General features: G+C 40.6%; 1 protein-coding gene across 1 annotated transcript in view; it reads right to left on the bottom strand.

The window, feature by feature from the left end:
- Window positions 1-24,569, bottom strand: part of CNTN5 (contactin 5) — a 699,531-nt gene that overhangs the window by 46,113 nt on the left and 628,849 nt on the right. The window contains exons 17-18 of the mRNA XM_030200224.1: window positions 17,568-17,644; window positions 15,125-15,359 (exon numbers count right to left, since the gene is read on the bottom strand). Coding sequence (XP_030056084.1) covers window positions 15,125-15,359; window positions 17,568-17,644 — 312 coding nt within the window. The remainder of the gene's footprint in view (window positions 1-15,124; window positions 15,360-17,567; window positions 17,645-24,569) is intronic.

Genomic DNA, 24,569 nt, shown 5'->3' with positions numbered 1-24,569 from the left:
GTAGCACCAGAAATGGCATACACTGGGGTGGGAACTATCGCTGGGTTTCTGCAGTAGCCCGGCGGTAGTTCCAGATTGGTGTACGACAAGCTGTTGCTGCACGCCAACCCTTTATTAAAAGGGCCCCTATATGCAGTGGCAGGTAGCACGGTTGCACTTGTGGTATTTGCAACTGCATGTAATGCAGTGTTATGTGTTGTGGAAAGTGTCTGCCCTGTTTGGTAAATGCAGGGCAGATGCTGGCCACACCCCTTGCATTTACTTCAAAGGCTTTGCAGTAAAATGGTCCTAAAATGCTCACATTCATGCTTCTTTATGAATCTATGTACATTATCCAGTAAAAGAATTGTGAAGAAGGATGCCACATTAGTGAATGAGGCCAAAAATTAAAGCTATTGTAATCTTCATAGACAGACCAGAAAATATTCCAGAGAGAAATAAAATGACAGCTCAGTAGCTGAGCATTTCTCAAAGAAAGATCACTCCCTTAATGACCTTATAATTAAAACACTTCAAAGGAAAAAACAGGACTAGCAAGAATGGAAAATATTTGCAATGAGAATTATCAGTACTTTGAAATGAACACAAAAGGACTCAATAGAAACATTACTTTTCTCACTCATTATCAGATATGGGACATTTTAACTAAGGACAATTTATTCAGTTGTGTTGAGGTTTAAATGTTATTAAAATTCTTCTGTCTCACACGTAGGAGTGAATGAAGTCTCTAGCACTTAACTATTACTACTATTTAGCATTTCTATAGCGTTACAAAGCGTACGCAGCGCTTCACAAACATAGAAGAAAGACATTGTGGTGTAAGCTTTTATTCAGTTTTATGCAGTTTTATGCAGTTGTAGGAAATGGAAAGCTGAGATTTTTGTTAATGTTGCACAAATGAACAAAGAACGTAATCTATTTCACACTGGGTAGAAACTGAAGAATAAAATGTTTTCCTTTTTATATATGTAGCACAAATAGTGGAGCTCTCAGATTAGTGGGGTTGATGGATACACCAGAGGCTGGGACACACAACCTCTCGATATTCAGTGCTATTTAATTGGTTGGTTAAATAGTGCTTAACCGGCTTTCCGCGAATATTCAGTGGGAGATAGCCAGTTATCTCCTGCTGAATATTCCCAGTCAGTGCTTATTCCCGGATTCTGTACAGCACACCTAGAGATTCGCAACAAAATCAAGGCATATTCTATAACATTGTGCGTAAGTTAATTGGCTTATCAAGCTAATCAGCATTGATAACAGCTCTTAACAAGTGATAATGAGCACTAATTGGCAATAATTATGTGCACAACTTGCTAAGTGCATTCTGTAATGCAGAGCGCCTAAGTTCTATCGTGCACAGGCAAAAAGAGGCATGCTTATGGGCAGAGAAATAGACATTTCATGAGCGTTCTGAAATTTACATGTGTAGTTACAGAATATGGCCCAGAGTGCCTAAATCTATGCACCGGGATTTATGCCACATTTTTGTTGATGTAAATGGAGGCACATAGTTTTAAGTGTTGATATATCAACTCTATACTTTGCCTAAATCTAGGCAGTACTTATAAAATACGCTTAGTTGGCATTGATTTCCATGCTGGATTTTTTTAGGTATCATATATACAATCTCCCCCTTAGTAGCTAACCATGGCTAACTGGTTATATTGCACGATATAACTGGCTATCTGCTAATATTCTGTTCATCGCCGGCTAGGTTTGGTGGCCAAGTCAGGCTGCCGAAATAGCAGGCTTATCTTTAGCCAGTTTAAATTTACCCGTCCAGCACTGAATGTTGGTTTAGCTGGCCAAAATTAAACCAGATATTTAATGCTGGTCTCTGGAAAAGGCCCGGCATTGAATATCCAGTTGGACTGCTGACCGCGGGAGCTAGCTGGGCTGTCTCCAGTGGTCTAAAAATCAGCCCCAAACAATTTACTTACAGTTTGTGGTTAAAACACATTAAGGGGCCATTTTACTATGCTGCGCTAAAAAGTGGCCTGTGATATGACTAGTGTATGGGTTTCCTGTGCCCTGAAGCCACTTGTAGTGCGGCTGTAAAATGGCTGCATTTTCCATTTTTGCAATAGTGGTCATGTGCTAATTGTCCCGTTAGTGTGTGTCCATTAGCACGTGAGCCCTTAACTATATCTATTTTCTAGGCGGTAAGGGTTCATGCGCTAACCACATGTTAATCGGTTAGTGCATGGTGATACTATCTTTTGCTTTATTACTATCATTTAATCCAAAACTCTCTGTTATAATAAATGTATGTTCCCCTCTATTTCCCATATCCACGATGAATTGTAAGCCACATTGAGCCCGCAAAAAGTTGGGATAATGTGGGATACAAATGCAATAAATAAATAAATAAATAAATAAATAAATATAGCTGCGCTAACTGATTAACACTGGGCACACTTACTTTCTGCCCCCAAATACGCCCCCCCAGTGCTAAAAACTAAAATTTACTTTGGCACATGGGAAGTGAGCGCAAATGCTAAAACTACAGTGGGATGCCTGAGTGCGCCACACAGTGGTTTTTAACTTGCTGTAAGCACACATTAGACTTCAGACAGCCCAGAACACTGCAGCTAGACTCATATTCGGCAAAACAAAATATGAAAGTGCTAAGCCCCTACGAGAGAAATTACACTGGCTCCCACTTAAAGTACGCATCACGTTCAAAATATGCTCACTAGTTCACAAAATCATCCATGGTGATGCACCAGCCTACATGTCAGACCTGATAGACCTACCAACCAGGAATGCCAAAAGATCATCCCAAAAATTCCTTGATTTCCATTTCCCGAACTGTAAAGGTCTAAAATGCAAACTAATGCACGCGACAAACTTTACCTACCTGAGCACACAGTTATGGAACGCACTACCGCGCAACTTAAAAACAATCTACAAAATAGCGAACTTCCGCAAACTACTGAAGACCCATCTCTTTAACAAAGCATACCACAAAGATCAACCAATATGAATATACACAACTCCCCCACATATATTTAGAACTGTATTATAATATCTGCTTGTTATACTAGAATTATGTTTTATCATTATCATGCTGTACACGATCCTTCTGTACCACTAAATGTCTTTTTAAGATAGTTCCACTACTCACGATGTATTGTAAACCACATTGAGCCTCTTGTTAAGCAAACAGATTTCCTATGCCCCAGTCGCACTTCTACGCACTGTCTTACTCCCTTGTGGCTATAGGTTCCTTAGTACTCATTTCCCCTTAGATCAGGCATGTTCATCAATACTCAAGTTGGGCCCGGCCTCCTGTCTTCTTAAGGTATCAGCAATCATCAGCTCCACTCTTTCATCTTCCAACTCCTTTCCTCATAAGGACTGTATCTTGTCAGCAGTATTTCTTTCCTTTGAGGATCACGATCTGATCTCCTCAATGATCTATCCCTCCTCTTCTCAGGGGACAGCTGTGGATCAGACTGGCAACCCTTGTGCTTTCTTCTTCCCCCTTAGCCCCTAGAGCAGGAAGCCAAGGTTCAGATAGGCCCTTGAGTGGAATAACCTACCCATAGGAGCCAACTCTGTGGGTGCTGTGGGTGCTTGAACATCCCAAATATTGAGAAAATTCCTTCTATGTGTCCGGGGGGGGGGGGGGGGTTGTTTCCACTGGGCTTAGCACCCCTAATAATTTTATAAAGTTGGCTCCTATGAACCTACCTACTGTTGTCCTATATCCTTCCTAGCTTGGACCCCCCCCCCCCCCCCCTTTGGAGGAGGAAGACAAAGTTCATCCCTGAATTCAGAGTTACATAGTTCCCTCCAAAAGTTAAGACTTCAATTCTGTAGGACCACATTCCTTGAACAGATCACCCTCTATTCAGATTTGATTGGTATCTTCCTGGAGCAGGGACCCAGAATGTTCTTCCTGCCACTGCATTGGAAGACTAGATGCCAACCAAAACTGGTGGCTTTGGTTTTGACTAAAACCGAATTCGCAGCCAAAATTTGACACTTGGTTTCTTCTCGAACTGAAGCCAAAACCAAAATTGTCATGCTGGTTCTGCCTACCCCCTGACAGAAGACAGGCCCCCTGCCCCCACAGAAAACAGGTCCCTCTGGGCCGCCACCAACACCCCCCCCACCCCAGCAGAGACCTGTAATTTTTGTTGGTAGAGGTTTGAAGGGGCTTATCTAGTTTGGTGTGTATGCATTCAGTGCCATGATTTATAATGTGTGACTGATGCTGAGCATAAATTTGATAGGTCATTAATTTTATTTATAAGTGTAAGTGACATTGTTTTAAATCTTGCTATTATCTCAGATCATATTCAGAAGACTTCAGAAGGCCCATGCTAATAGAACATTACATCACAAGATTATTTTCCTGATAGTATCTAGATGAAATAGGAGTTTACATTGCAGCTAGGTGCCATAATTCATATTTATAAAGTCTATTATGCTGTAATTAGATCATATTTTAGACCACAAGATCTCAACCCCTGTCTTACTTACGTCCTGCACTGTGCATGTAGCCCCGTGCAGGATGTAAGGCGTCAGAAACAGCTGATCACACCAGGAACTTAGTTGAACGAAGGCGCTACTCCGGCGTTGAAGAAGACTCTCTTCGGCTGGCGGGGTTCGGGGGCCCCCACCAGCAAACAAGGTATCTGATGAGGTGGCGCGGGGCGGGCGGCGACAGCGGGGGAGGGTTGGTGGCGGGAGGGGGGTTGAAGGGGATTGTCCGCAGGCCGGCAGGGGGATCTAATGTGGCAGCGGCTGGGGGGGGGGCGGCTAAACAGTGCCCCCCCCACCTCGGGCTCTGGACCCCCCTCCCGGCGAGGTCTGGCTACGCCCCTGGGTTAGTGCAGTGGACTTTGATCCTGGGGAACTGAGTTCAATTGCCACTGCAGCTCCTTGTGACTCTGGGCAAGTCACTTAACCCTCCATTGCCCCTGGTACAAAATAAGTACCTGAATATATGTAAACCGCTTTGAATATAGTTGCAAAAGCCTCAGAAAGGCGACATATCAAGTCCCATTTCCCTTTCCTATTATGGCATTCCTTTCTGAAATGTCCTGTTTTATTTCATTTTAACCTCTAAACTACTTAGGCCAACCTTGTTGTTTTATTGGTATATCAAGCTTTTAATAATTTGTAAACAATGTTTATTACTTGGCCAATGCACACTAGTAACTACCTTTCATTGTTGATACTATGATAGCTGTGGAGAATTATTGACATAGGCATGCTGAATAATGTTTTTTTTAAATGAAACATAGACAAAGAAAATGAAAGCTACCATCTGGTCGATATTCCAAACGATTTAGCGGGTCAGATATGGCCACTGCCCCATTAAATCGCTTGTTTGGGGCTATCCGCTAATTTTTAGCGGCACTAAACTGGTTATTGCTGCTGAAAATTAGTAGTTCGGGAATTAGTAGTTCGGGCCTAAGTGAAAACTGGCTATTTCTGAGGTGTTCTGGGGGTGGAGTCAGCATAAATGGGACCACGTAAAACACAGTCCTATCTTTATGCGGTAACCTATGGCTGGTTAAGTTCTGAATATTGACTTAACCGACTATATGTTACTCAGCACCACATAAACTGGATATTCAATGTTGAAGACATGGCTTTGACATTGAATATCCAGGAATAATGCTGGCAGCGGTCAGCAAAATGCTCACTGCTACTGGCTGAATATTTACCCCCATATAAATAATAAAAACCTGGTTGGACATTATTAAGTGGACTTCATTTAAATGCTATATTCCAATAAACTGTTTTATTTAGGTGTAATCATAATTAGCGTAGGACATCATGCATATAGATTTCTGTGCTCAGTTTCCACAATGATTACTTTAGGAGAAATCATACATAGTATAGGATAATAAATACATATAGGGCTCGATATTCAATCCTACTACTACTACTAGTTAACATTTTTAGAGCGCTACTAGGGTTACGCAGCGCTGTACAAATTAACAAAGAAGGCCGGTCCCTGCTCAAAGGAGCTTACAATCTAAAGGATGAAATGTCAAGTTGGGGCAGTCTAAATTCCCTGAGTAGAGGTGTAGTGGTTAGGTGCCGAAAGCGACATTGAAGAGGTGGGCCATGATCGGCTCAGACCCCAGATATTCAATGCTGATCCGTTTTCATTTTTCGTCGTTAAAACGTTAACTGGGTATGCCAATATTCAGTGCTAACCGGTTAACTTTTCAGTAGTCAAAGATTGGCCTGCTATCGAAGTGGCCTATTTTGATCGCTAAACATAGCTGGCTAGGTGCTAAATCTTCTTCTGAATATCCGTGGTTGGGTGCTGTTCCTGGATGGTTAAATAGTTTTGAATATCGGGGGGATAGATCCTTTTGCTCATTATTATTTTTCCCTGTTGAAAGTGGCCTGTTAGTGCACAGTGTTTTAGTGTATGTATGGTTCTAGTTGATAACGTCTAAACTTTTTTTTTGCTTGTTTTACTATTTTTCAAAATCAGATACAGGTGGTGGAACCTTACAGAAATACGCACTGTCCTGACAGCTTTAATAAACACTGATTAGCACTATTCTAGTACTGCACCTTAGCCTAGTTGCTGGTTCTTAACCCAGTCCTCAAGACAGACCCATGAGTCAGATTTTCTGAATATTCCCAATGAATGTGCATAAGATAGATTTACATACAATGGAGTCAGTGCATGGAAATTGATCTCATACATATTTATTGTGGATATACTGAAAACCAGACAGGTTGTGTGTATCTTGAGGATTGAGTTGAGAACTACCTACCTAGACTATGAAGTATCCATATGAGTAAGATCATAGCAGGTCCTAAATTCAACAGGCAGTGATATGATGTGCTTCTGTTCATCTACTGAAGACTTGTGTGAAATGTTGGCATATGAAGCTATGTGTCTCATTCATTTCTTCCAGCTCTCTAGAATCCCACAATGTGATCGTTAACAGGGCTTTACAGTTCTAAAGGTTCTAGATTTACTTGTGTAATACTAATTAACTCACAAACAGCTCTTCTACCCTAATGAAAATGTATTAAAAGGACAGGCTGGTTGATCAAGCTCAGTTTGCTATGAGATTAAAAGTTTTGAGTAGTAATATGTCCATGAATATAAATGACACATTTGTAATAGCTGCTCTGCCAACTGGAGGCTACCATATACTGTAGGGGAGGAGATGTCCTTTTAATGTGGATTATACATTTGACTTTCTCAAGGGGTCTGATAGCATTAATCAAAGGTGAGTTTAATAAACTCCCTGCCTCACGGTACCAATTTCATTTTTTTTCTATATACAGTAAAGACAGCTGTAGCTTAACATTTCCAGGCAATAGACCAGAAGGATCAGCTGGAGCAGCCAGAAATTTATATCATGCTGTGCTTTACAACAGATGCACCAGTCCCTTAATTTTAAGAAGCAGGCAGATCCCACCAAAATTAGTTTTAGATATGAGTGGATATATGGACAAGTTTAGAGTGATCTATGTTCACTATATTCATCAGTAGATATTATAACTAAATTACAGTTCCCCTAGAAAGCACTGAATGTTAGAAAAGTCTTAAAGCAACAGAAAATCTCCCAACGTGTTTTTAAAATTAAAATATCAGTCCTTTTACTAAAGGGTGTTAACGCCTTAAAGTGCAGTTGGCACACACTAACAGGCTACCACAGAAATGTGTTAAAATATTTTGCAGTATTTTGCCTGTTTGCACATGCTAATCATGTTATCAACGTTAAAAAAATATTTTTAGGAAGGAGCATGTCATGGGCAGAGTGTGAGCATTTCTGTGTTATCTGACTAGTGCATTATGATTAGTAAGTGGTAACTGGATAACACAGAGTTAATGCGGGTGGTAAATGGATAACGCAGAGTTAATGTGGGAGCACTTACTGCCTAGTGTAAATTTTTTGCATGTACCATGTGCTAATTGGAACTTTAGCACACAATCTGCAAATAAAAAAAGAAAAAGCCCAACAAAAGTTGCTGTGTTTACATGCTAGAAAGTTCAGCGTTAAAATGCATTAAGCCTAGATTTTATCCCACTTTAGTAAAAAAGCCCTATTGTAATAGTCTTTCTCATCATAAAAGTAACACTTTCTTCATTTGCTTTTCAATAAATGTGGTTAATCATTAGGAAAAGAATGCATATTTTTTTTATTGTGGTCAGTTTTGTTTAAATTTAGTGCATACAATTTGGCATAGGGCATATAGTTGAGAAATAGGACATTCAAAAGGCTCTGCTGAACATGGAACCTTTTATAAAATGTCTACAAGGACTCGAGGCAGATGCATAGTTTGAAGTGCATCCAGTGGGAACAGCCATTTTGCAATGTCACTTAGGGTTTTGACCATGTGTCAGCACATGGATAGATGCTAATTTTACAAGTGGAGAGGGTAATTTGATAACAGATTGCCTAAGTAGGAAGACCAAGTAGGCACCTCTTTTGGGGCTATTTTATAAAGACAGCATGGGTACTTATGGGGCTCATTTTTGAAAGAGAAAAACATTCAAAAAGTATCATAAAGCACCCTTTGGATGGATTTCTTCTCAAAAGTCCAAATCGGTACTTTCAAAATCTGTTTTGCAGATGTATATCTTTGCATTTCATCTGCTGTGTATCCAAATCACAAGGAGACATGGCAGGGGCATTCCACAGATGGAAATAGGGCATGCCTAACACTTGGGATGTTTTACAGCCATAATGGAACAAAATGAAAACATCTAGGGCAAAATCTTCAACATTTTGGTCTAGATCTGTTTTTCTAATGAATAAGACACAAAAAGGTGCCCTAAATGACCACTGGGAGATTCAGGGATGACCCCCTTACTCCCTCAGTGATCACTGACCCACCTCCAACCCCTCCAAATGTGAATAAAAATAGCACTCACCAGCCTCTATAACAGCCTGTAATGTTATTGCCAGGTCAATGAGAGCATCATTCTGGTCCCTAGAGTAGTGTTGGGGTGAGTGCAGTTTAGACAAGTGGGCCCAGGCCCATACCTCCTCCTACCTGTTACACCTGTGGTGGAAACTGTGAGCTCTCAAAAACTCACCAGAAACCCACTATACCCACATATAGGTGCCCCTTTCACATATAAGAGCTATTGTAGTGGTGTACAGTTGGGGGTAGTGGGTTTTGGGAGCTCAGCAGACAGGATAAGGGAGCAATGGTGAGATATGCATATGGGAGCATTTATATGAAGTCCACAGCAGTGCCCACTAGGGTTCCCCATTGCCCTCCTGGGATGTCTAGAGGGACCAGTCTGCTAAAAATGCTGGCCTCTCCTACATCCCAATAGCTTGATTTTGTGCATTTTTAACTTGTGCATTAAAAAAAAAAATGGTCTACAAAGATAAATGAACAAAACACAAAACCTTGTTTGAAATGGTATTTTAAAAAAAAAAACGTTTTTTCGAAAATGGATGTATTTTCTATTTGGATTTGACACATTTAGTGCAAAACATCCATAGTCTGACTTAGATATACTATCAAAAATGCCCCTCTTTGTAACTTTATAAAACAGTCTCAAAACTGAATATTGGCCCCATCTGAATGTTGCCCAACATTGAATATCCAGGTCGAAGTTAGCCAGCAGAAGTCAGCGTTAACAGAAACGTTGACTACCACCAACCCAATATTGACCTGGGAATCTCTTAAGATTATGGCTAGATCAAAACATTTGAGACTCTTGTATTTTCCCCGAAGTAGATTTTTGGCGCCCAGTGAGCTACGGAGTATGTATTTGAATGATATATTGAAGATCAGCAAATAAGAAGGAATTGGAATTTGTAGAAAGAGCATGAGGAGGAGGAAGCCATGGATACCTTAGTGTCTTTCGTTTTTTAAATTATTATATACTATTTGGGTGATTCTAAAGAATTTCCATGCTCTATTGTGTATGATGAAGACGCAGTGTTTTATTCAAACTTGTAGCATGCAGAAGCTAGATTCTATGAGAGAGGAACTTGGAGTGATTGTTTTCAAGTACAAGTACTGGTCAGCTCATAGTGTTAGTAGGGAAATTATATTACAATGAAATGAAGTTTATATATTAGAAAATAATTTGAGAAATGTATTGTTCTTGTTTGTAATTTTCAGAACATGTGTAGTCTTTGCATTCAGTAACATCAATGTACTTTTTAATTCTGGATTGTGATTCAGGCTGGTATAATATCTGAAATGTAGACCAGTGTCTGGACTCCTTTACCCTATTTTAGTAAGAATCTATATCAGGCTTGTCCATAATCAGTTTTAAAATTAAACACAAAACGGGAAACATCTCAATGCTACTTACTCTACTTGTGCACAGTTTGGGTAAGCATAAAAAGCTGGTAATTATGATGATTATTTTTTTTTTTACATATTCTCACAAAGTTCTTGTCTCACAGAATATTTAACTACATTTGCATTGACTTTGGAAATTAAAGGTGCCAGACTTATTGAGAAGTCCTTCAAATGGCTCTCCCAGTTTTCAACCTGTGCTTGTAGTTCCTGGGACTAGTTTAGCAGAGGGCTGCTCCAGTGGGCCCCACTGGTTCACATTCACAAAAGCAATCTTTAGTTTTCAGTTTTGGCGATAAGTTTCAGCTACAGTTTTGCCATTTAGACAGTTTTGGTAGTAGTTTATTTAAGGGGAGAGAGATTTGAAAATCTGACATCTATATATATAAAGCAGACACGTATGTTTGATTGTCTATGTCCGAGCTCCTCCGGCCATCAAAGAGCTATGGCCACCAAACCTGGCAAGCAGACTCTACCCGCCGTTGCCGAGTTTATTGTTTAGCTTGAAGCAATTGCTCACGGGGGCACTCAGGGGAGGGGGAGCAATACCTGTATCCATTAAATGAGTAGGCTGCAGGTTGGAAAGTTCTTTCTTGCTGTTGCTAAGCAACAAACTGCTTTTTATTGTTGCTAAGTGACAAACTGCTAGGCAGTGTTGCCAGGTGGGTGGTTTTACCGCCCAATTGGGCGGTTTTCCGCGACCCGCCGCGGGAAATTTTTGCCCGCGGCGGGTTGCGGTTTTTTGGGCGGCTTTTTGGGTTTCTGTGCGGTTTTTTGGGCGGCTTTTTGCCTTTTTCGGCCGCGGGGGGGCGGGGTTAGTGACGTTTTTTGGGCGGGGTTAGTGACGTTTTGGGCGGGCCGATGACGTGGGAGGCGGGGTCGATGACGTAGGAGGCGGGGCCGATGACGTGGGAGGCGGGGCTGATGACGGGGAGGCGGGGCCGATGACGGGGAGGCGGGGCCGATGACGGGGGAGGCGGGGTCGGTGACGGCGGGGGCGGGGGTGTCAGGGGCGGGGTTTGTGTTTGGGCGGGTTTTGGGCTGGTTTTTGGGCTGGATTGGGCTAGAAAAAAATTTTCCACCTGGCAACCCTGCTGCTAGGGACAGGGTGAGGGCTCAATGGTGAGGAGAAAACAGCTGTGCAGTTGTCCCTCTTTCATTCTCTAATACCCTCTTCCCTAGCAATTTCAGTACAAGGGAGGTTCAGAGACTGGTGGGAACAGGGTAGGGAGAAAATATTGAGGTTAGACTGGGAAGTGCGTGTGTGTGCATTACCCCGCCAGGGGAACGCTCCTCGAAAAGGGCGGGAAACTGAATTTCAATATGCCCTTGAAAGACCCATCTCTTTGACAAAGCCTACCACAAAGATCAACCAATGTGAATATACACAACTCATCCACATATATTTAGAACTGTCTCATAATATCTGCTTGTTAAACTATTATTATGTATTACTGTTATCATATTGCCCAAGATCCTTCTGTACACCAAATGTCTATTTTCTAATATATTTCCACTATTCTTGATGTATTGTAAGCCACATTGAGCCTGCAAAGAGGTGGGAAAATGTGGGATACAAATGCAACAAATAATAAATAATAATAATAATAAAAGAAGGCTGTGTTTTGACAGGAAAATGGTGAAAGCCAAATGGAAGGCATTTGCTAGATTGAAAGAAGCAACTAATCAAGAAAATCAACCTAAAAATGGATCGGAAAAGAAGAGTTAGTGCTAGGTAGGGATCCAGTCTCCACATTTTCTGATTTAAGGGAGTATTAAACTCAATGTCACCTTTCTCACACACCCCTCAACAAAACACCTCAGTCACACTCAGCCATTCTCACATACCCCCAATCATACCCATTCTAATAGAGCACTCAGCAAAACATCCTACTCACACTCACTTGTTCTCACACCCCTCAGCAAAACAACCCCAATCACACACCCCAGAACAGCACACTCCCACTGATACTCACCCCTCAGTACCACAGCCCACTGACACCCATTTTCACACACCCCAGAGTAGCACATCTCCATGTATACTCACCCCTCAGCAGTACACCCACACTCACATACCACAAAATAGCACATCCCCAACTCACATCCATTCTCACATACCCCTCAGCAAAACACCCCCACTCACACTCACCCATTCTCATACACCTCTCAGCAGAAAACCCCACTCAAACCCTCTTCACCAGTATACCCCCATTCACACTCATTTATTCTCACACTCACCCCTCAGCAGTGCACCCCACTCACCCATTCTCACATCCCCTTTGTACCACACCATCATTAACCCTCATTCTCATACCTCCCTCAGTAGTACACCCCCACTCATACATTCTCATCCCCTCAGTACCACACCCTCATTTGCACTCACCCATTCTTACACCTCCTCTCAACAGTACAACTCTTCAGTAGCACAACCTCACTCTCACTCATACTCACCTATTCTAGCATACCCATTCACTCTCAGCAGTACACCCCCACTCAGCCATTTTAACACACCCCTCAGCACTGTCAATGTTTAAGGCTTGGCTCAGATAAGTCTTTATACATAAATGCTCCAAATCGAAAAACAAAAAATGTTGTCTATCAAAATGCGCTCGAATGAGAACTTACTGCAAATTATGTTAAACATATGTACTATTTATCTAATCCTGTGTGTTCTATTTCTGTTTGTACAAATAAAAATATCTATCTATATCTATTTATCTATACCTATTCTTTATGTTTCACTTATCGCATTAAAGACATCAAACAAAATGTAACAACCATCATAAACTAGTTAAAATACACACTTATACAGTGTTATTACACACAAATAAACCTTGCTTATTTCAATTTACAAAGTACTAACCTATTGCTGAGCAACGCCAGTGGGGACAGCTAGTATTCATATAATACAAACAACAAACACAAATGAATAATGATGGAACAATATATTTAAGTGTATTAAGTTTACTAAGCACATATCTGTTATGATGTGCTTCTTGCGACACTTCTTGCATAATTGTTCATTATCTTTTTCTCTTCATAAAAATCAATAAAAAGACTTGAAACAAAAAAGTGGCTTCAGGTACTGGAAAAATGAAATAAATATACTAGTGTCAGCTGTGCAGTGTATGTAGCTACAAGAACAAAAGGAGTTCCCTGAGTAGCTTTTCAGGATCTGGAAACAGAGGTCAGTCTTACATCTGTGCAATTATTCTCCGTCATAGGCTTTCAGTTAGCCTTTAAGCTGCTGGAGCAGCTTCTTAGTGAAGGGTGTACAGGTATTTGGATCAGCTAGTCAGACTTTCTAACTTTAGTCCTTTGATATAGTTAGAGCTAGCAATGCAAGATGCTGAATACTTCCACTCTAAGCAGACTCTAGTTCTTTGCTGAAGTTAGTATTTATTTATTTATTTATTTACGGTTCATTTATATCCCACATTTTCCCACTCATGCAGGCACAATGTGGTGTACAGCAAGTTATGAAAATATACAATAAAGAGAATATGACAGAAAAGACAAAGGATAAATGGGGGAGTAGTGAGTGGCAGAGGAAAACGAAGCAGGGTGGGGAGCATGAGGGGCACATCAATCAGCAGAATGGCTAGGGGAGTAAGTTTTGGCGAAGAAGCTTCTTGACTTTACTTCAAACCCTTAAACTTATCTGGTAATTTTTATCTTCATTGATAAAGATCTCTAGGGGTCAATATTCAAAACAATTTAAATGGCCAGGAGAGGCTCCTGAACATTTAAATTGCTTGTCTGGAGATAACCTGGCATATTCAGTGGCATTTAACCAGTTAGGGCCAAATTCTATAAATGGCGCCTTAAAATCGGCACCAAAAAATTACGCTAACTGTGTGATTCTATAAACTGCACCTAAAGTTAGGCATAGTTTATAGAATATACGCATATGCCATTCTTGTGACTAAAACTTAGGCCACCTAAGAACACCCACAACCTGCCCATTCCATGTCCATGGCCACACCTCCTTTTCAGCTGCATGCATTGGAATTTAAACGCACCACATTATAGAATATGCCTAGAACGTTATGCGTGTAAATTCTAATTAAAGCCAATTAGTGCTGCTATTTGCTTGTTAAGCACCAATTATCAGCGCTGATTGGCTTGTTAATCAATTAAATTGTATGCGCATTTTGGCCATGCGGCCAAATTATCATGCACAACTTAAGATGCCAGTTAAAGAATTTTGGGGTTAGTGCCTAAGCCAAAACTATTTTGAAACCGAGCATGCACGATATGAAAGAAAAAACAGCCACAGTGGAAGAGGAAAGACCAGCATAGGAGGAAGACCTCTTCTACTGGTGGGGCCTTGGGATTCCCGCCAGCCAAGGTATTTGCAGTTCCGGTGGGCGGGGGCAGTGGCAGCAGTGGCGATCCTGGAGGGTGCGGCAGCGGCGGTGATCCTGGGGGGCAGCAGCACTGCCCCAGTCCCAGCTCAGTCCATTTGCGGCCCTGGCGGAAGCCAAAAAATAATGCTGACCATTGCCGGCTGAATATCTACCCCTAGTAATCACTATTGATTGTGTCAATACACATTATTACAACAAAATGCTACAGGATAATGCAAATAGGTGGGAAAATGTGGGATACAAATGGTACAAATAATAATAACTTCCTTTTAAGATATATCATATTACACACTGTAATTCATAGTGAGTTCCCCACTGGCAGCTACCTTTCAACGTGAATTAAATGTAACCCCCAGAGTTTCATTTATTAAAGAGGTAAGTTAGAGAAGAGTTAAAAAGCACATGAATTTACACTAACATACAAGCAAAGCAGAATGATTTCAAACTACATAGTTTTTGATATGCAGAGTCTACCGACGTACCTCCTTCAGAAGAACAGATGACTACAATAGGGCTGAAGGGCCCATCACCTTTGTTATTGTATACGCCAACCTTCACTTCAAATGGAGTAAGAGGAGGTGCGCTTTCATCTCTGTAAATGAACTTGGAAGCATCGGAAGAAGTCACCATTTTTTCCTTCCAACCTCGAGTCCCATTAGGTCTGAAAGCCACAATATATCCAAATCCTTCCCCATTCTGGAACTCTTCTGATACTGGCTGTGAAAGCCAAGCAGTTAATCAGAAAATATTAAATACATTTGCATTTCATTGCTAAATACATGGTATTATTGACATTCTACATTTACACCAGAAAATCACTGTATGCATTTTACAATGAAAATGATTGAAGGAATAAAAGTGGGAGTTGATATTCAAATGTTTAATCTGCTAGTGGGCGGGGAAGTTAAACAGGTAAAATTGCTTTAAAAAATCCCCCCCCCCCCCCGCCCCACACACAATCATCTAAATTAACTTTCTTAGGGGCCCTTTTACTAAGCTGCGGCAAAAGGGGCCCTGAGCTAGCGGCAGTGGCCATTTTTGCTGCGTCCTGAAGCCTTTTTTACCGCAGCAGGTAAAAAGGCCAAAAAAAGAAATGGCCATGTGATAAGATTGCACTTACCATGTGGATGAGGGTTAAAACAGATTTATATTAAATGCATGTTTCAAAGGAGGAAGTAGTCGAAAAAGTTTAAAACTTAATCCCCCCCCCCCCCATATTCAGCTTGTGACAGTCAGTATTTTTTTAAACACTTACTGTCGCCAGCTAAATTAGCCCCCAATATTCAGTGCCAAACCATGTCTGGACACTAGCACTGAATACTGGGGGATAAATGTGGGCATTGTAGCTTGTGAGGGCCTGGCTGATATTCAGCCGGGGCAGTATAAGAGAGTTATGCGGGTGCCAGTACTGAATATAATGTTTTTTGTGCCTAAAACCATCCTCATCCCCCACCTGACCTATTGAACACCCCCTCCTTCCTAACTCCCAACTGTGATGTCCTAAGTCCCTCCTCTCTTCCCCCAAATGAATCCCCACCCCGATGACTAGGTAGGCCCCCCCGGGCCTACCTGTCTCCCTGGTGATCCAGCGGGGGCCTTTGGAGCAGGAGCGCAGCCCCCTCACTCCTGCTCCTTCACGATTCCATTTCAAAATGGCTGCTGTGACTGGTCGTGGCAGTTCACAGTGCTACACAAAGTACCGTGAGCTGCCGTGAGAGGTTTTGACAGCCATTTGACAAGCAGCCACGAGGGGGCAGGAGTGAGGGGTCTGTACTCCTCGCCTCAAAGACCCCTGTTGGACCACCAGGGAGATAACTAGATGCATGTACAAATCCTAATTGGTGCAAATTAACACCAATAATTGGTTGTTAGAATTGTTTGTTAATGGCTCATTAGCCAATTAAGTTGTGCACACATTTCAGAAGCACACCCAAATCTGGTCACCCTATATAGAATTCAAGGGTTAATGCTAGTATTCTATAACTAACACACATTATACCCCTCACAGGTCCACACCCCCTTCAAAGTTATGCACGCTGGAATTTGAACATACAACTTATAAAATACTGACTAAGGGCAGATACATGTATAACTGCTAATTGGTGCCAATTATAGTCTATTATTGCTCATTAACACCAATAATTATCTCATTATTAAAATATGTGCACATCTGCCATTATGCTATATCTCGATCAAAAATATCCCCAACAAGTATGCAACCTCTAATAATTTATATGTCAAAGCATACTACGAGAGCTATAATAGTAGAAAGATTGATCTATTTCGGTTCTGGGTGTTCCCTCTACACTAATAGCTCTAATTTAATATAGAGATGTCCTCAGAGATAATTAACTCACCAAAGTAAGGTACTATATAAATGCATCTTTAAGGGTGAACGGGTGTCTCAATCACTGGACTTCTCTATTTAAGTTTTATCAAAAAAAAATTTTCAAAATCTAAACACCCAAATATAAACTTGACTTCACCCATTAACTAAGCCTTCACAAATCTCAGAACCAATTAAATCAGTCTTAATACTAACTCTGTAACAACCTCTTGCACATAAAAATTTTTTTGAATGTGCACTAAATATCAAAAAACTCCCTCTAGCAAATGACCATTTTTGAAACAAAAAGTTGGACTGTTTTCTGGTTTGAAAATGGCCATGTTCACCACTGGAACTTTTGACGTTTTCGGCAAAGCATTCAAAATCAGATTTAGACGTCATATTGAAAATGCCCTTCCACATAACAGTATAAATGTTTGAAAATTGGCTTGATAATTGTTTTCCTTATTATATAAACCTGGCAGCACAGCACTCTTCAAAAGTACATATGTCTGTTTCATATCAAGCAATGCTAGAAATATGGCTCTTTTATCTAACAAAGTCAAGAAAAAGAGGAAGAATAATAAAAATCCCATTACCTCCCATGTTATCACTAATTCATTGCGTCTTCCACTTCCACTTCCACCACTTACATTTGCTGGAGCTGTTTTTGGAACTAGGAATGAAAAGAAAATAAAAAGCAAACATTTTGGATTAAAAGTTTCTGTGGAATTTTTCCTGAGTAAGAGCAAGGTAATTAAAAGGCAATCCGTTTCCCCATCACACCTGACAACTATGACATTGAAAGAGGTGACAAGAATTTTTAAATTTTGCAACCTGTTTTATCACTTTCTAAACAGATGTTTCTGAGAGAGAATTAGTTCTCTTAAAGGGTGTTTTAAAGAAATATTGTATTTTTTAGTTTGCTGTAGGATACTCTATTTGAGTTTTTAGTTGTATCCTCAGTGGACGTTCGTAAATTTAGGTGTTTATTTTCCAGCTAATTAGGAGTTTGTTGAACGTTTGTTGTTTATTAATGTTTTTGCATCACAGGTACTATTGCTGGGTATCTTTTCAGGTGGAATAAATATATATGTTTGTGTTGCTGAGGTGTTGTGAGCTTGGAGAAGGCACAAAAATGACTGGAAATGGGTGAGATAGTGGCAGAAATACAGAATGGTGTGCCACACAATGCATATACAAACGTGTGTACTGTTGGCCACAAAATGTAAAAACCAGAGCTCTGTCTTTGAAAAAAGGTTATACTCAATGAAATTTGGCTTGTATGATTGTAAATTCCAATAATTTTATGTATGTGACACTTACTCCTTATGCAATCTGACGATGAAACATGTTGGATATGGTGTAACGTCTGGATTTCAGTAAATCATCCTTTTTTAAGCACAGAGCTGTTTTTTTTTTCTTTTTTTAATCTTTTTGTGTATAAGGGGTAAGAGAGTACATGGGGAAGTGGTGTTTTCCCACAGTTTAGCCTTTTTCCTGCTCTTTTCTTTTCTCTCTCTCTTTTTTTTCCTCGTAAACCGACATATTGCACATCCATGGTAATGGTGGTATATTAAGCTCATATAATAAATAAATAAAGGGTCTTTTTACTAAGCTGTGGCAAAAGTGACCTCAATGCCTTACATGATCTTTTTTCACCCACTCAGGCCATTTTTATTGCAGCTTGTTTGCTTGACCGCTTCTCAGACAGGGCTCTGGTGGTGAAACTGCGGCTGACGGGGCTTCAGCATCCCCTCTAGCAAAGGTATGATCAGGGAAGGGGGGCACTGGCAATAGTGGCAGTGGAGGGGGAGGAGGAATGAGAGGAAATGCTTGCCCCCTATCCACCCCTGCCCTCCTAAATCAACTTCTGGCTATGCCCCTTAATTTTTATCATTAGTGATGTTTTATTTTGGTTTATGTTTCGTGTTTATTTATTATTTCCACACTCATGGGTAGGACATTCTAAGTGGCTTACATAGTAAAACAAGATAGTCATATTTAGGTAGCGAGAGAGAAAGAAAATTAACAATCATTATCATGTGATATAATTATAACTTTAATGAAGATCTTACAGATAAGAAGACAATCATGACCCTTTTAATAAAAAGAGCTACAATATGGGCTTAGCGTGTTTTAATGTGGGACTTTTCTGCACGCTAAACCCATATATAAGGTGCCAGTCTTTTAAGCATTTTTTTTGCAGGTCCTATGCTAATTTTTCCATTAGCACATGGGACTTGCAAAAAAATTAGGAGGTGCTAGGTACTCCTACATTGTCTGTGTTATCCAGTTAGCATGCACTAATGTGAATGTGCCAGCTGAATAACGCTTCCACACCCATTCCCTGCCCATGACAAGGCCCCTCCGGAAACATTACAAAAAAATAAAAGTTATTGCATGAATCAAGATGGCTGCTGACTGACTTACTTGGGACTGCGTGATTTCCTTTGAAGCATTTCCTATGGGTAAATGTCATAGAAAAGTAAGAGTTTAACCCTTGGAGGCTTCTATTGCCCTGACTGTGGGTCCCTATTGATTTATTTCTTCAGTGCAGACCAGTTTCAGAAATATAATATGGAGCTATGCCACTTAGAGCCCCTCGTGAACCAAGTGACTCGAGAGCTTATTGGCGTTGGAAACATTTCTTAGACAGAAAGTGAGAATTCCACTGGTGCAGCCTAGCCCTCTCTCTCTAGCAATGCTGAATCCTGAATGTTCAGCTACCAGAATGGTTTTTGAGCATCAGGTCTGAGGAGTTGACCAAGTGCCCACTCCGCAACACAAACAGGTGTGGATAGATACAAACAGTGCTGGTTACTGAAGGGCTACAAGAAGGGGTTGAGCTGTAAAAGGAATCTGTGCTTCAGCATTTTCATTGAATTTTGTAAATGGTTCTGGAGAAGGTCATTCAGTATCAGTCTCTCCACTGATCTCTTTTCAGCCTCTAAAGACTGAACAATTCACACTAGAATCAATCTGGTTGGTGGTCCTGGAGTTGGGCCAGGCTATATGTTCAAAATTTAATGTTTGCACACAAAATTTCTGGAGCAGTAAGTTAAGATAAAGAGTGTTGAAGTTGGACATTCTACTTTGAAACAATCTCAGGAAGACTGTAATACCAAAATATCTGCTCTTCAAAATACTGACACTACTTTCATTAAAAAACAATACGGTTGATCTCTGATGTGGAAGCCTTGCAAAACCAATTACGGGCCTCTAATTTAAGTTTTGTGAACTTTCCAAAAGTTCCTTTGAAGTCCTCAAGAGAGATTTTCTTTCAATATCTAAGGGAAACTCTGAAAGCAGCACCTGAGAAAATGCCCTCCTTAGTGCATATTTATTATTTGCCAGTTTTATGTTTCATTCTTTTTATTCAAAAGTTAAACAAATTCCAGAAGTTTGGAGAAACAGACCAACAACAGATGCTAAAACCTAATCCCCCCATAAGAAAGAGATTACCAGTGTGTGAACAGAGGTGCAAAAGAAAGTTTAACAGTTCAAAATCCGAGTTCGGGCCAGGTGTGCAAGGTCAACCAGAAAGGCTCCCAAACTTGAAGGAAACGCTGGCCTATAGAGTCATTAATGTCGTCCACTTCTTACCAATACATGCATAATTGTTCAATCATTAAGGTCCTCCAACTCTGTAAAGAAGGTGTTTGAAATTGAAGCTATGCGTGCAATATTTATTCCAAAATGAATCAAATAGGTCAAAAAGGACTTAAATCCTGAGGCACGGGGTCACCCAGCTCATAATGTCCAAATAAAAGTGGAGGCTGAAAGGTAACTGTACAATTCCACCATTCAGTTATAAACTGAATTAATGTGTGCCAAAATAATTGGGACTTGGGACAGTGCCAAGACATATGCCCCAAGGTCGCTCTTCTAGCCCCACATTTAGGGCAATGGCCTTTCTCAATCACCTTTGCTCGACTAGCTCTATGTGGTGAGATGTGTAGTCACAATGCAAATTTATAGAGAGTTTCTTTGTGTTGTTCATTCACCACGTGTGTATGTAAATAGATGAGATAAGCTTGGAGTAATGGTGATGATGAAGTACAATTCAAGTCACGGGAGCATGTCTTGGCCAACGCCACATAGTGTATACTAGCGGTGGTGTCCTGCAGAGATCTGTGGTGTAGGTGAGGGGTACTAGCATCAGTGCCTCTGTCAGTATGTCCACACCAAGGAGGATAAATGATTTAACTGCCTACAGGCAAAGGCATGTGAAGGTGGTAAGTCATATTCCTGCTGCAAATCTTGAAATGCTTTTATTTTACCTCCTTCTGTTATAATATGCAGAATGTATTTTATACCTTTCACCTCCCAGGAAGTGAAAGTGCTGCATCCCTGTACAGGAGGAAAAGTGGAATTATCACAAATGGACATTAGAGGAGTTACTGACGCCAAGTATCCACAGTGGTGACATAACCATCGTCAGACTTGGCATGCTGCAGAGAATATAGGAAAAGGTTTATAAATGCCAGCTGCCAATGGGCTAGTACCATGCAGTATGTGGCTTAAGGGCACTCGAGGACCCAGTCCAGCCTCCAATGCTGTTACAGAAAACTGTCCTGTTCCTTGCAGCCAGTCATGGTAGAGACGTTCCAGCCTTGATGATGAAGCAACTGAGACTCATAATCCTAACTTGAACATCTCTGATATTTTGGAAACTTCAGAATTGGACATGATGGTCCCGGTCACATTGATGGTTACCTTTGCATTAAAATCAGACAGGGACTGGTTAGTTTGATTCTTTTTTTTTTTTTTACAGCACATTGATGAACTAGGATATTTCCAGATGTAAAAAGACACAGAAGCACAGGAAACAATTTCTGTTGTTACGCCCAGCAGTTGTTCATCTGGGAATTCTTTTCTTTCTTAATTTTCCTTGTAAATATATAGTTTTCCTTGTAAATACATAGTTAAATGCAAATCTACTAAGTATATTTTTTCCAGCCTCCACAGTTATCATGATTTATAGTTGCTCATAGACCAGTGTCTTCCTGGAATCTTGAGATTCGGGAAACCACTGAGAACTCACAGGAATGAAGATAACTGAAGCTTTGTAAAAGATGTCTACAGTTTCGCTTTCTACTGATATTTTCTGCATTTTCTTTTGGTTTTACTCTGTACAAGTAGTGTTTGCTTGGTGATTCTCATTTGTAAGTGCATAATTCAAGATTTTAAAAAAGCAAATAAATGGTTAGCAGCACAAAATAAATAATAAGTTAACACGCACTGATGGGCAAATTACCGCAAAACACTTTAACATGTTTTGTGATGAGCCTTATTTCCCGGTTCAGTAAAAAGGCCCCAGTGAACCTTATACTCAGTGGTGGTGGCTACCAGGTGAAAAAAAGCGGCAGGACTTTATCTGTATATTTAATGGCACTATGGGGGGGGGGGGGGGGGGGGATTCTATATATGGTGCCTAAAAAAATCGGCCCTGTCTAAGCGTATTCTATAATCTGCACCTAGATTTAGGCGCAGTATATAGAATACATTTAGTTGATATATCAGCGCCTAAATCTACCTGCATCCATTTACACCAAGAAAACCTTGCATAAATCCCTGCACATAGATTTAGGCACACTGGGCCATATTCTATAACTATGCACGTAAATTTTGGAATGCCCATGAAATGCCTATTTTCCCGCCCATAACCACGCCAAAATCCTCAAGTGGGCAGAAATTAAGGAGCAGTTATTGCCGTTGTCACAATAACTGGAGAAAGAATAAGCACCTGGTAGGATTGGGGAGTCTTAGCCAGGAGGAGCAGGACTTAGAGCAGAAAAGTGTGTGCTCAAGGTCGGGGTGTGACCCAGCGAGGTTCCCTCGTGGAAGGAGGACAGCCCTAAAGGGGTCTACGTCTGATGGAGGTGGAGAGACTGGGAGTAGGAGAAATATAGCCCTTTAAACGACATCTGGCTACGAGGATAGGCATGGACAGGAGGCTTTGTCTATATGTAAATAGTCAAGATTTAAGAAGTCCCTATACATACACCTGTGAGAAAGAACTGAGGTTCATGGGGTTCCCCGGACATCAATAGTCTTGGCACTGAAACTGGTTTGAAAGTTGGAAACATTTGGATTGTATTGAAGGAACGTTCAAATTGCAGCCAAGTTCAATAAAAATGATAAAACCTCCTAAAGTGCAGCATGGTTCCTGGACTGAAGAGTGGAGCAGAATCCTGCTGGGTAAAATGTCTTACAAACCCCCAGATTGCTATTCCAGACCATTGACCCACTCTCAGCTTGGCGTTTGACTGAAGGCTCGAGTGTGGTAAGTGTGACCTGAATGAGCAAGTGATTGTTTTATATACCCGGGACCAGAGCTAGAACCGGGGGAGACCTGGGTTACACTTGTGTTGTTGGCATTTTACCTGCTGTGCAGTTTAGGTTATATTCCCCATTCTTGCATTGTTGGAGTGCCCTTCTCTTCTTCTTTCCCCTCTTCTTTTCTCTCTTTCCCTTCCCTTCCCCTTCTCTCTCTCTCCCTTTCTCTTCCCTTCCATTTAGTGTCTGCTAAGTAGGAAACAGTAAGTGGTCCCATAGTAACTTCCTGCAGGTACCACATGCAAATGGGAATGTTAGCACACAAACTGCAAAAACAAAATTGTGGGAACACCCTGTCTTGATGCAGTGTTAGTTCTGGACTTACCATGTGTTGAAATCCTGCATTATAATGTGTTAAGCCAAAACTTAAAACATTTTAGTAGAAGACCCTGGAGTGGTACAAACTCAACAGCTTTCACTTGGAAGTTCTGGTCCTTCCATGCTGAAACTGTGATTTTGGTAACCTGCCCATTTCACAAATCGTTACATATTTATTTATTTATTTGTGGTACATTTATACCCCACATTTTCCCACTAGAGCGGACTAGAGCGGGCACAATGTGGCTTACAATGTTACAGAAGGTTACAAAGCAATGAGGGTAATGACATAGCAAGTCAGAAAGACAGGAAAGAACAGGAGGATTATACAAAGATGCATGAATAGATTGGAGTAGTAAACGAGTATAGACAATTAGAGATAGTTGGGGTTTAAGCGTTAATTGGTAGGATAAGCTTTCTCGAATAAAAAATGTTTTCAATGATTTCTTGACTAGCTGGTGTTCTAAGTGCAACTAGTTAAGAGCTAAACAGGAAAGTTATCAACTTTGGCTGCCATTAGGACGGGCTATTTTACAACAAGTTGCACTATTTTAGCACAGGTATTCATTGCATAAAATGGGACTTTGGGTTACTTCTTCAAACAATAATATCAGAGAAACACCTTTATCCAGTTAAATTCTCAGCAATATCTCCAAATTTCAGTCTAGCATGCTTGGGAAAAGAACAAGTAACAATTACAGGTCAATAATTGAGATAACACAACCAAAGGCAAAAATAAATAAATAAATGGAGAAAAAATTATTAGGGACCAAATCACTATTAACTATTAACGATATGGCAGTTTCATGGGGATAAAGAGGTAAAGGCAGCTGCTGGAATTTATCACCAAGGGAAAAGGACTGATAAGTGGAATTAAAAAAGAAACAAACATATTTCACATTCACATACTTCAAATATATTCACAAGGATACCTAAGAAAA

This window comes from Microcaecilia unicolor, chromosome 4 (assembly GCF_901765095.1).
Source record: "Microcaecilia unicolor chromosome 4, aMicUni1.1, whole genome shotgun sequence".
In the NCBI taxonomy this organism is placed as follows: Eukaryota; Metazoa; Chordata; class Amphibia; order Gymnophiona; family Siphonopidae; genus Microcaecilia; species Microcaecilia unicolor.
This window is presented reverse-complemented; position numbering and strand designations above follow the sequence as displayed.